This window comes from Colletotrichum fioriniae, assembly GCF_027942845.1.
Source record: "Colletotrichum fioriniae strain IMI 355084 chromosome Unknown scaffold_1, whole genome shotgun sequence".
Taxonomy (NCBI): domain Eukaryota; kingdom Fungi; phylum Ascomycota; class Sordariomycetes; order Glomerellales; family Glomerellaceae; genus Colletotrichum; species Colletotrichum fioriniae.
Window position 1 is genome coordinate 2,264,399 of NW_027076837.1, and position 11,442 is coordinate 2,275,840.

General features: G+C 53.7%; 3 protein-coding genes across 3 annotated transcripts; 2 read left to right on the forward strand and 1 right to left on the reverse strand.

Moving 5' to 3' along the window:
• Nucleotides 1-2,252: 2,252 nt before the first annotated feature.
• Nucleotides 2,253-4,647, forward strand: N0V96_000594 (uncharacterized protein; the record flags this gene model as incomplete). The annotated part of the gene is made up of 4 exons (XM_065755984.1): nt 2,253-2,463; nt 2,522-3,087; nt 3,151-3,217; nt 3,323-4,647. 4 exons carry the CDS (start codon nt 2,253-2,255, stop codon nt 4,645-4,647), a joined length of 2,169 nt encoding a protein of 722 aa, XP_065615224.1.
• Nucleotides 4,648-5,688: 1,041 nt separating this feature from the next.
• On the forward strand, nt 5,689-7,842 carry GUP1 (glycerol transporter; the record flags this gene model as incomplete). Its single annotated transcript, XM_065755985.1, has 6 exons — nt 5,689-5,947; nt 6,013-6,080; nt 6,153-6,731; nt 6,785-7,551; nt 7,614-7,645; nt 7,736-7,842. 6 exons carry the CDS (start codon nt 5,689-5,691, stop codon nt 7,840-7,842), a joined length of 1,812 nt encoding a protein of 603 aa, XP_065615225.1.
• Nucleotides 7,843-8,249: 407 nt separating this feature from the next.
• N0V96_000596 (uncharacterized protein) lies at nt 8,250-9,319 on the reverse strand (the record flags this gene model as incomplete). The annotated part of the gene is made up of 3 exons (XM_053199231.1): nt 8,250-8,867; nt 8,946-9,047; nt 9,212-9,319. The coding sequence occupies 3 exons, from the start codon at nt 9,317-9,319 to the stop codon at nt 8,250-8,252; spliced, it is 828 nt and encodes a 275-aa protein (XP_053043330.1).
• Between the last annotated feature and the right edge of the window lie 2,123 nt (nt 9,320-11,442).

Here is an 11,442-nt window from a genome sequence, read left to right on the forward strand (position 1 = left end):
GATGCCGATGGGTACAACGTAGAGACTGCAGTGAAAGTTATACGGCAAACATGAGGTGATGAGAGATACTTTCACACGTAAGGAGCAGACTTTGCACATATTTCAAAGTACAAAAAGTGCCATAAGCAAGACTAGACTTAGTGAATCTACCTTATACAAAGTCACATACTAGTGGAATGCCCACTGGTAGATCACTGCCGCTCACAGAACACATTCCACGTGAAAAGTTCCTCGTCAATTTGCAGGTCATTGTACAGTGTTCCACTCTGACCCTTTGGACTTTAATCGGTTCGAGACATCTCGGCGGAGAAGTCGAGGTGCCAAGAAACGCAAGGGCTGCGGTTTGCTCCTGCTTTTCTTGGGACGCTTTGGAGTTGTCTACATGTATGGTATTTGAAGTCAAAGGTTCGAGGAGGTGTGGCGTAGAAGCACATTGAAGGATAAGGATAGACGGTATCCAAATGCTGGCACTAGCAAAGACCTCCATTTGGTTTCCGTAATATTACAGCATAGAGACATTTCAGATGTCTAGAGGTCTCCAATGCTAAAGAAGATACCTAGTTCACTCCACCTTCTAACTTACAACTCCAATGAATGCTTTGTACAACACAAAACCACATTCGATATTTTTCTCATTGCTCCATGTTGGAAATGTTCTTTCTTGATAACTCTCAAGAGTATGGCTCTGACAACGGCCTTTCTCCAAGATACTGCCCACATCTTGCCCGCCAAGGACAACCCAAAAAACTACAGTCCCTAATCCCACCGCATGAAAGTCACGAGAACTTCGGGGTCGAAGTAATCCCCATAGCCCGATGGCTTTAAACTCTCTCTTCGGTTTGGCCCAAGCTCGGGGCCGACTAGGAACCTAAGCCGGGGAGGATCGAGCCCGTCATGCACACCCATATTTAGGCGCAAACATATGTATGTATAACAGCTTTTGGTAATTTCGTCTGAACAAGACAGAATTCATCATAATTGAAGAGATGACGTGCGCGGTAATCTTATAGGATCAAAAGTATCATGAGTCCGTAGGACCAGGAGCAGGGGGGTGCATGCGTGCGTACGCCAGGGCAGGAGCCGCAGCTGAAACTCCAATTGGAAGACAGTCAGCTAGAAACAATGATGAGAGTAAAGGTAACATGTTTGAATTACATTGGTCCAAAGAAAAGAGAGAAGAGTGAGAATCGAGTTGCTAGTGTGTGGTCTTATGTTATGATAGAAGAAACTTACAGCACCGAATGGGACAAGATCGTGAACAGCAACATCCACCACACCAAGTCACTTGGATTCAATTCAACAGGGAAATGGGATTCTGCAAACATACCCTTCCATTCTTTAATGGTTTCTTCGAGTACCTAGACATATGATCCCGCCACTCCGGATACATCGAATGCAAGACGGGCCATGCGCCGGAGCAATCAAACCACACCAACGTGAGCGCTTTGTCCGCGAAACCAACAACTCAGCCACCTCCGCATCTGCCATCTCCAAAACATGCAGCAGCTGCAAGATTTGTTTCCTCAAACTCTGCTAAGAGAGGGAACGAACAGGCCAAAAAAAAAAAAAAAAAAGGCCTCTCTGCTTGGCGTTTGGGACGAGGTCCATGAGTTCCTACGAGTTCCATGAATCTCATTGCGGAGTAGGGCAACTTGAGCCTGACGAAAGCGACGGGACAGCGCAAGTAGTCAGCCCACACCCACAGACTACCTTACGTTTACCTAAAGCTCACGATCGCCAAGGACGCAGACCAAGCCCGGGGGGAAACGGCAACGTGTCTGGGGCTGAAGCTCCTGCGACCGGGCCAAGGCTCATGTTTCCACCGTGGTCGAAAGTTCGCCTCTACCATTGAAGCCTCCACCAACTATGTGGCTTGTACGCTCAACTTTTCGTGTCTGCGTCGTCACCTCTTCAGAGTAGGCCTGTACGTATACATAGTGTACAGTGTGTTCTCCCTGACGTAGACTATGTGAGCTTCAACCTTTCAACCTGCACGATTCGGTCTTGTCCGTTTCCATGAACGCTACTTAGGGCTGAGAAAGGTTGTGAGGCGTTGCGCCGGGCTTGTTGTCCGTGAATCTGAGCCAGGTCTATGAGGGGCGGTGGTCGTAACCTGCTCGCCTAGTTCTGCTATCTTATATAGTTGACCTTGTGGCATCTAGGCAAAGGCCAAGTACACTAAAATTCTTGTCTTGTTTTGAGTTACTCCCACTATACCCATATCAGTATTTTGTTCTTTTAAGGGAAGCAATATGTGCGGAATCACGGCGGCTATCACACTCCAGCGGAGCGATTCCGCCAGCAGGAACGGTGACAGCAATGGAGCGAACGGAGTCAAGAGCAAAGCAAAGAAAATCTCAGAGCATGGCACCCTGCGCCAACAGTTTCAACAGAGTCTTGAAGCCATCGCTCACCGCGGCCCGGATGCCTCTGGTGTCTGGATCAGTGATGATGCGACAGTCGGTATGGAACCCCCCTGGCAACCATTCTTTGGGAACATCCAACTAACCTGCCATGTTAGGTCTTGGCCACTGCCGGTTAGCAATCAACGACCTCTCCCCTGACGGAGAGCAGCCATTACACAGTGATGATGGCAAGATCCACGCCGTGGTAAACGGAGAAATCTACGACCACGATGCCATCAGAGAGAGGTGTATCAAGGAGCACAACTACCGCTTCAAGGGTCATTGCGACAGCGAGGTCCTGGTCGCCCTGTACAAAATCTACGGTGCCCCCGGCTTCTTCAAGCACCTCCGCGGCGAGTTCTCCTTTGTGATTTACGATGAGAACAAGGACCGGGTCATCGTGGCCAGGGACCGCTTCGGTATCAAGCCAATGTTCTGGACTGTACAGGACCAGGGCAACGGTGCCAGTAAGCGAATGCTCTTGGCCTCGGAGATGAAGGGATTCCGTGCATTCGGCTGGGAGCCGCAGTGGAATGTCTACGGTCTGCTCAGTGGATCTTCGATGCAAGCCGACTGCACCGTGTTCAAGGACGTCCGCAAGCTGGAGCCCGGAAACTGGATGGAGATTAAAGATGGCGAAATTAAGCATCGCCAGTACTGGGATCCCGAGTTCAAGGACAAGGTATGTGGCACCCCGGTGATGATGGATTCTGATGGGAGGTGCAGTTTTACTAACTCGTGACAGCGTGAGGCGGAGACGCGGAGCGCAGAGGAGATGATTGAGGGTGTGAGGAGAGCGTTTGATAGAAGCGGTGAAGCTTCGACTCCGCGCTGATGTTCCCGTGGGAATCTACTTGTCTGGAGGTATGGAATCGCCAGGTCAAGGAAACGGAGTTTTAAAACTGACTTAGTCACAGGTATCGATTCATCAGTCATTGCAGGCATTGTGACAAAGCTGGTAAAGGAGCAGGGCATCGAGCTGGGTAATCAAGACGCCACGAAGCGCATCAAGTGTTTCACAATCCAGTTCCCAGAGTCCTCGGGCTTCAACGAAGCTGGTGAGTGCAGAGCCCCCATCGGTCATAAGAGTAGTACCATACTGACGCCCGAACAAGATATTGCTGAGCGCTCAGCCGACTTCCTCGGCGTGCAGATCCTTAAGAAGGATATGAACGAGACGGAGCTCGCCGACAACTTTGCCGACGCAGTCTTCCATACCGAGCATCACAACTTTGACCTGAACAGCGTAGGGAAGTTCTGCCTGTCATCACTACCTCAACAGCACGGCGTGCCCGTCGTTCTCACCGGCGAGGGCGCCGACGAGCACTTTGCAGGCTACCCTTTCGTGCTCCCAGCCTTCCTCATGGAACCAGACCTCGCGTGGCCGCAGTCCGACATGACGGACGACGTCCGCATCCCCATGTATCAGGAGATGACGGACGATCTCAAAGCCATGTTTGACCGGATCGGCATGTTCGAGGACGAGTCCTCGTCGGGCGGCGCCGCCCCGACGAGCAACTCGATGCGGCTAGAGCCCGAGTGGAACGCCTTCTCGCCGTGGGTGCGGGAGACGTACAAGACGCCCGGCTCGGCCGAGTCGACGCTCGCCCCCGAGGTCCTTGAGAAGATGATTGAGAAGTGGCACTCGCTGCACACGAGCCTCTACGTCTACACCAAGGGCCCGCTCGCCAACATGATTCTGACGTGCCTGGGCGACCGCACGGAAATGGCGCACAGTATCGAGGCGCGCCCTCCCTTTTTAGACCACCACCTCGTCGAGTACGTCAACAACCTGCCACCGAGCGTCAAAGTCGCGTATCAAGAAGCTGCCGGGGAAGCCGCCGGGACGGGAACGACCGGCACCGGAGCCAGTCTGTGGTGGAAGGACCTCAGCCCGGCGCGTCAGAAGCTGAGCGAGAAGTGGATCCTCAAGGAGGCCGGGAAGCCGTTTATCACGCAGGAGCTCTACGAGCGGAGGAAGCATCCGTACTCAGCGCCGGTCAAGTGGCCGCGCGGCGGGCCCGTGTATAACATGATTGCGGGGTTGATTACGCGGGAGAATATTGAGAATTTGGGCTTCATGGAGTGGGACAATGCAAAGAGGTGGCTTGAGGAAGGCTTCGGTGAGGATGCGAGCCCCAGAGCGTTCCGAAAGCTGATTTGTACCGCCTCCTGGGTCGTTCTCAGTCAACGGTTTGGGGTGAAGAGGGCGTCCATGGAACAGTGGTCAGCGACTGCGTGATCGGATGCTCCATGAGGAGTTTGGGGCTTTTAAAATTCCGTGGTATGAGATACTCTCAGGTACCTTGCCCCGAACCAGATACGATATACGATGAAGGAGTTTGGATTGGGAACGCACAACAAGTACTACAGAATAAGATTGGCTCTTGAAAAATAGTCCAGGACAATGTATTGATGCATTGAAAATCCTTGGCTGCATGTGTACGCTTTAGACCTGCTTCGTTGGGGTCCCTGTCTGGCCTCTGATCTGGAGACATCCGGACCGTTGGCAGATTGTCTCCAACAGCAACGTTGGCTTATTTTATCCTCTTGCTGCAACCAACCCATGAGATGCAAGCACTCTCAGCAATCGACGTATGCTACACGTATAACCGAGCTGGGTCGTCGTGTCGTCGGGTTCAGATTTGCAACGATTTGGTACCATTGGCCAGACTGGTCTGAAGCAAAACTGGCAAGGAACCGAGGCGCCCATCTCTCCCCCCCCAGGTGCCACAATAGGGGTTCTGTCGATCGGCTCCCCGGCCAATTGGGTGCGCAAGCTGAAGCTCCGTTGGGTCCAAAAGTGCCCCGAAGCCCCGGCTTTGCGGGCAGTGTCACCTAGCCGTTTTTACACGCGGGCGGGGGGTAAAGAGGTACCCATGTATCCACCGCAGGGAACGCGTGCCGCCGCCTGTCTGAAGCTTAGCCCTTCCAGGTTCCAATCCCTCTTAAGGCGGTTTTGCGTCACAAAAATAACACCCCAAACTAAAGGTCCCCGGTCTTGTCTGGACACATGGGACGGAAGTTGCGACCACGAGACTCGATCTCCAATTTCCCACAACCCCCAACCCTTTCCCGCTTACTCGAATCAACATTCCGAATTGTCGAAACTTGCAACTCGGCACAGCTCTCGAGAGCTTTTTCTTCTACTTACACTCATTGACGACATGTTCTAGAAACTCTCAAACCCGAAGCTCTCTCCCTTTCCGCCTCTTCGGCTTCTTCTACACGCACACGTGCGCAAAGCTCCTCGAGGAGCTTTGCATCCCCGAGCTAGCTCGCCATGGCTGCCATTCTCAAGTTCTTGAGGAGCATCTACGACCTCGACAACCTCGACACCCGCTTCACGAGCTCCTCTTCCGTTCCATACAAGACCATCGTCGAGGCCCGAACCGACCCCGCGCAGAGCAAGGAGCCGCCCAATAAGGTCCAGAGCCGCTCCCAACCGTCGAAATGGGGGACACCGGAATACCTCCTCTACATCTTTCTGCTTTCATTCATCGTGCCATACATGTTTTGGATCGCGTATGATGTATCAAGACGTACGTATGGTCCTCTCCCTCCGAAGTTGAAGCTTCCGCTGATGCTCAATGCTTCCATACTCTAGCTTCTGACCCTCGATACCACAACTACGAACGCTTCCTCCGCGATGGGTGGATACCGGGTCGCAAGATCGTAAGCTTCACATAATGCGCAAAAATTACCCACCTGCACGACTCCCGCTCACCCTCCGACTTCTCTTTCTAGGACGTATCCGATTCGCAATACCATACGTTCCGCGAGAACCTCCCGTTCATGGCCCTCCTCCTGGCCTTCCACCCCCTCCTCCGCAAGCTCTGGAACACAGTCTTCCCGATCCCCTCGGACCTGCACAAAAAGTCAGTCACCGAACAGGGCGACGCCCGCCTCGAGCAGCGCGCCTCCTTCGACTACCGCTTCGCCCTCGTCTTCCTCGTCGCCCTGCACGGCTTCTCCGCCCTGAAGGTGCTCGCGATCCTCCACATCAACTACCAGCTCGCGACCCGGCTCCCGCGTCGCTACGTCCCCGCTGCGACCTGGACGTTCAACATCTGCATGCTCTTCGCCAATGAGCTGTGCGAGGGATACCGCTTCGCCGCCATTGCGCGACACATCACCCCACCGCCCACGACGAAGAACTTGCTCGATGAAGACCCCTTTCTCGTGAGGTGGGGTACTTGGATGGACCGTCACGGCGGTCTCATGAGCCGCTGGGAGATTCTCTTCAATATCACCGTCCTGCGGCTCATCAGCTTCAACTTGGACTACTACTTTAGCCTTGATCAACGCAGCGGAAGTCCCCTAGAGGTAAGATCGAAGCTCTGTTATGCCATCCCCTCGACATCACTGACGTCCCCAAGAAGAAGCAACTCGACCCCTCCAACCTCTCCGAACGAGACCGCCTCGCCATCTCCGCCGCGCCCAAGGACTACTCCTTCCGCAACTACGTCGCCTACGCAATCTACGCGCCCCTCTACCTCGTCGGCCCCATCATGTGCTACAACGACTTCATCTCCCAGCTCCGCCACCGCCCGGCCTCGATCGAGACCCCGCGCACGATCCGCTACGCCGTCCGCTTCCTCCTCGGCCTCCTCGCCATGGAGGTCGTCCTGCACTACGACTACGTCTGTGCAATCTCCCACGCGGGGCCCGACTGGTCCACCTACACGCCCGCCCAGCTCTCCCTCCTTTCCTTCTTCAACCTCCACATCATCTGGCTCAAGCTCCTCCTCCCCTGGCGCCTCTTCCGCCTCTGGGCCCTCATCGACGGCGTCGACGCCCCCGAGAACATGCTCCGTTGCGTCTCCAACAACTGGTCCCCCAAATCCTTTTGGAAGGCCTGGCATCGCTCCTACAACCGCTGGCTCATCCGGTACATCTACATCCCCCTCGGCGGCGCAAACTTCCGCTCCTGGGCCACCACCGTCCGCTCCATCGCCACGTACCTGCTGGTCTTTACCTTTGTCGCCCTCTGGCACGATATCCGTCTGCGCCTGCTCATCTGGGGCTGGCTCATTGTGCTCTTCCTCCTCCCCGAGTTCTCGCGCAGCTCCTGTTTCCCGCGCGCAAGTGGGAGGGCAGGCCGGATACGTACCGGCGCATCTGCGCTGTGGGAGCTGTTGCGAATGTGCTCATGATGATGATTGCCAACCTTGTTGGTTTCGCTGTGGGACTCGATGGTTTGCAGAGCATTCTCTCTGGTATTCTGCATGACTGGTCAGGTAAGTTCAATAATAACAAACCCACTCCCGAGGGATTCAGCTCTATCCCCTTGTCCATGAGAGCGCACATGCTAATCCTGATCTTCTTAGGTGCACTGTTCTTTTTGAGTGCGTTTGCCTCTTTGTACATGGGTGTTCAGGTCATGTTTGAAATCAGAGAGGCCGAGATGCGAAGAGGCATTTCATTAAAGTGTTGACGGGTGTTCACCGTCGTTGTCACCAAAACGTTTGTAGCAAAATTACCTGTTTGAATAGCGATCTAGATGTTGGGTATTATGATACTAGACAATTATTGTGCTGTACTATTACTTGATGCAAATCGCTCTCTCTTCCCTCTTTGCGCCTCTCAACGTTGTGATGCTATTCTTGGCAAGGAGGGGACAAAAATTAGTTGAGGTCCCTCCGGGGTATAATAACAATGCAGTGCCTGCTCCCAAATCCGTGTCCAGACTCCTTCTCCTCCTCTCTCTCCCTCCTTATACATACATATATACATACATATACGTCTCCATGTTTGCGTGTTCCGTCGATTAAAATGGGTGAGCGCTTAGGCTCCTTTTATCCTCCTCCCTTTCGCTCCCTCTTCCCGACTTTATTCTCGCTCTCAGTGCTTGGAGGTGATGGTGCCCAGCTCCGTATCGTAGTTGCGGAAGCGCTGCTGGGCAAACTTGCCGTCCATGCCCAACTTCTTCTCCGTGATCCACTCCCTCAACCAGATGAGGCCCTTTGCAATGAGATAAAATACGATACCGGCCACCGCGATACCGATGATGTACGCGGCCACCTTGCCGCTGCCGTTCTTGTCGATATTGAGGAAGTCGTAGGTGTAGAAGCCCTGGGTGTAGTAGGTGACGTAGGCAAGCGCGAGGTACAGGGCGAGAACGATGATGAGCCACAGCATGTGCACCCACTCGAGCTGGGCGGCGCTGGTGCGCGGGATGACGATCTCAAAGAGGGCGAAAGCCGAGTTGAGGCCGTGCTGGGAGATGTTGCTAAAGGCCTCGAACTGTTCGGTGTACCAGGGGGCGGAGTAGATGATGGCCCAGTAGACGATGGTGACAATGAAGGGGTAGGTGACGATGGTGCTATAGTAGAAGGCGTGCAGGGCCTGAAGGGGTCGCGGGAAGCGGTCGAGCAGTGGGGTTCCAGAGTGCGCGTACGTGAAGGTGTGGATGGCCGAGATGAGGAAGTAAAATGCGAGTCCCCAGTAGGTCAGAACAGTCTACAGTGAGGTTTCTTGAAGTCAGTCTTGCTACCCGTTCACCATGTTGGTGCACAATGATATTCGAGGTTTGCTTACGAAGTAGGAAAAGCTCTGGCCGACGACCTTGCACCCGCCATCTTCAGCGTGTGTACAGGTCCAACCGATGACGAAGAAGCGGACGACAAAGATGTACAAACTCTGCGAGAAAAAAAAGCGTGTTAGTTCCTATAAGCAATTCACTGTTTGGTGGTGATTAAATGGGCAATTGCGCGTTGAGAGGATGGTGACGACATTGACAGACACCCCAATGCACGAAGGATCTTCGAGCGCAACATAGGACAGTAGAGGAAGACAAGACTCACAATCAGCGCTCGGCACGCGGCCAACAGATAGGGAGAAAGTAGCCATGAGGTCTCGAAGCGGTGAGAAGGATCCCAAAGATCCCTCCCGAAGCGGAATGCAGCGAACATCGTGATCTGCCGGGGGGTGATTGATGCCGGCTGGGATTGAGGGGGGGAAAGGGGGAGTGGTGAAGCCCTCTACCCTCTCAATTTTCCTTCACGATGATGAAGTTTTGGAGTTGAGCTAGAAGGACGGGGCAATTGCTCGAGGACCCAAGAGGATTTTGAACGTGGGCCTTGGCTTTCGGCGCGGGTCGTTGGTTCGCAAGGATGGTCTCCGCTGGCTGAGAAATCGCAATTACTTTTTGCTGCTGGGGGAACCTGGCCCTTGGTGGCAGAGCGCGCCGAGTCTCACGGGATGTCGCGTGCCGGATGTTGATGCGGGAGACCGTACGGATATGGATACAGAGTAACAACTGTTGATGATATTCGCGGCAGTGAACGGCTGGATGCTATCTGCCGTATCTTCTGTTCTTGTTGTTGTTGTTCTTCCTGTCGATGCCACATTACGACCTCACCCAAAGAAGGATGAACTGATTCGACCACCTGTACTGTGTAGCAGTCGTAAGCTATGTCGCGAGGCCCAATGTGTAAGCTGGGCCGCGGAATGCGACCATAAAGGTCCACCAAGGCTGTACACAGGTACCAACGGCTCCACGATAGGTATGGCCGATGCCGACACCTCTTTTTTTGGTTCTTCTATCCGCTTTTTGTGGCCTAAGAACCTGGTCACCAAAGAGGGTCTTGACCGTTGCTGCAGCTAGCCGGAGATGATGTGGGGGGTTCATGTACGATGTCAACGGGAGCATAAGGGGGGAAACCATGGGTTTTCATGAATTTTTCGAGTTCGGCCGAGAGCGTCAGAAAAGAAGATTTCGCCCGCGACATGGTCACGTCTTCTCACAAGCGTCTCCCTTCCCAAACTTGGGGTTCGACTGTAGCGAGTAAGACCGTCAGCCGAGAATAGCTGACCCGTATTTGCTGAGCAGACACGTCAAGAATGCCACCGTGTGTTTGGGTTATGTTGTGTGGCTGACGCCAAGTTAGCTGATCTAATATGATGGTGCTCTACTAAGAAATGGCTCTTCATCATCAGCCATAATTGATGATAGCAGGAGCCTTCATTAGTGAGTATGTATCCGGACGGGCGCAAACTCCTCCTCCCGCCAAATCAGTGAGCGGGAATCCTTGAATAATCAGCTGAGAGAGAGCCCATAGCCCACTGTGGCTCGGCTGGCGCGACTGCTTCTTGGTTTGTGACCACTGCGTGTCCGTAGTTCTCACCCCGTTCCTATTGTCGTTCCCCTGGTACAAGATGCATGCTGCGGGGTGAGGCTCATGCAGAGCAGAAGTAGATGCTTCTCAACTTTGGTAAGCAGATTGTAGATCGATCTCCAGATGAACCGACCGTCGATCGACAAGTGTCCCAGACTTCCAGAGCCGAAGGTGGCACAAGGGGCACCACATGAACGGAGGTATGACGGGATCGAAACCAGGACATGCCTTGCAGCCGCGCTTGTCGTGCGAGATGGGCTGAATCGTGGATGCCCGTCATTTCCGCGCTTGCGTTGCGAAGGAGAAGCGCGATGCAAATACGGCCGCCACTTTCCGACCCTTGAGGGAGCCACTGCGAAGCCAATATTTGTCCATGGTGAAATTTTACCGCGAGGGGTTGAGATGGAGAGGAGATCGATGGCTCAATCCCACAGGAGCCACAATGGTTATCGTGACGTGAGTGACCCCTTGGCGACGGTAATACGGAAAGAAACTTGTCAAAGTCCCACATGAGCCCCCCGGAAGGTTGTGGCTAATCACATCGTCATGCCCGTCATCTATCGAACTCTCCGTCGTCTGCCCTGTAGGCCCTCAGGATGGCCACACGGTCGTATCCCCATTGCTAAGGTAGAGGTGGGTTGGCAATGTTCGCCAAAACCAATACTTCGCCAAACCGACTTGAACCGTTACCAATTGTAGTCGTATAAGCCACCGAGCGAGATGTGGTAATCTGGTTCGTCCCGTATCATTGGGTCAGGAGAAGTCGTCAGCGGGCCGTTTTGGGCTTTTATTGGAGTTGGGTAGGCCACAACGGACCGCATGGCATCAGCCGTTGGGTCGTGTCTGTAAAATAACCGGACCAAGACGCGTTGGAGTAGGATCGATAGTCAATATTAACATTGAACGTCGCGTTTCTT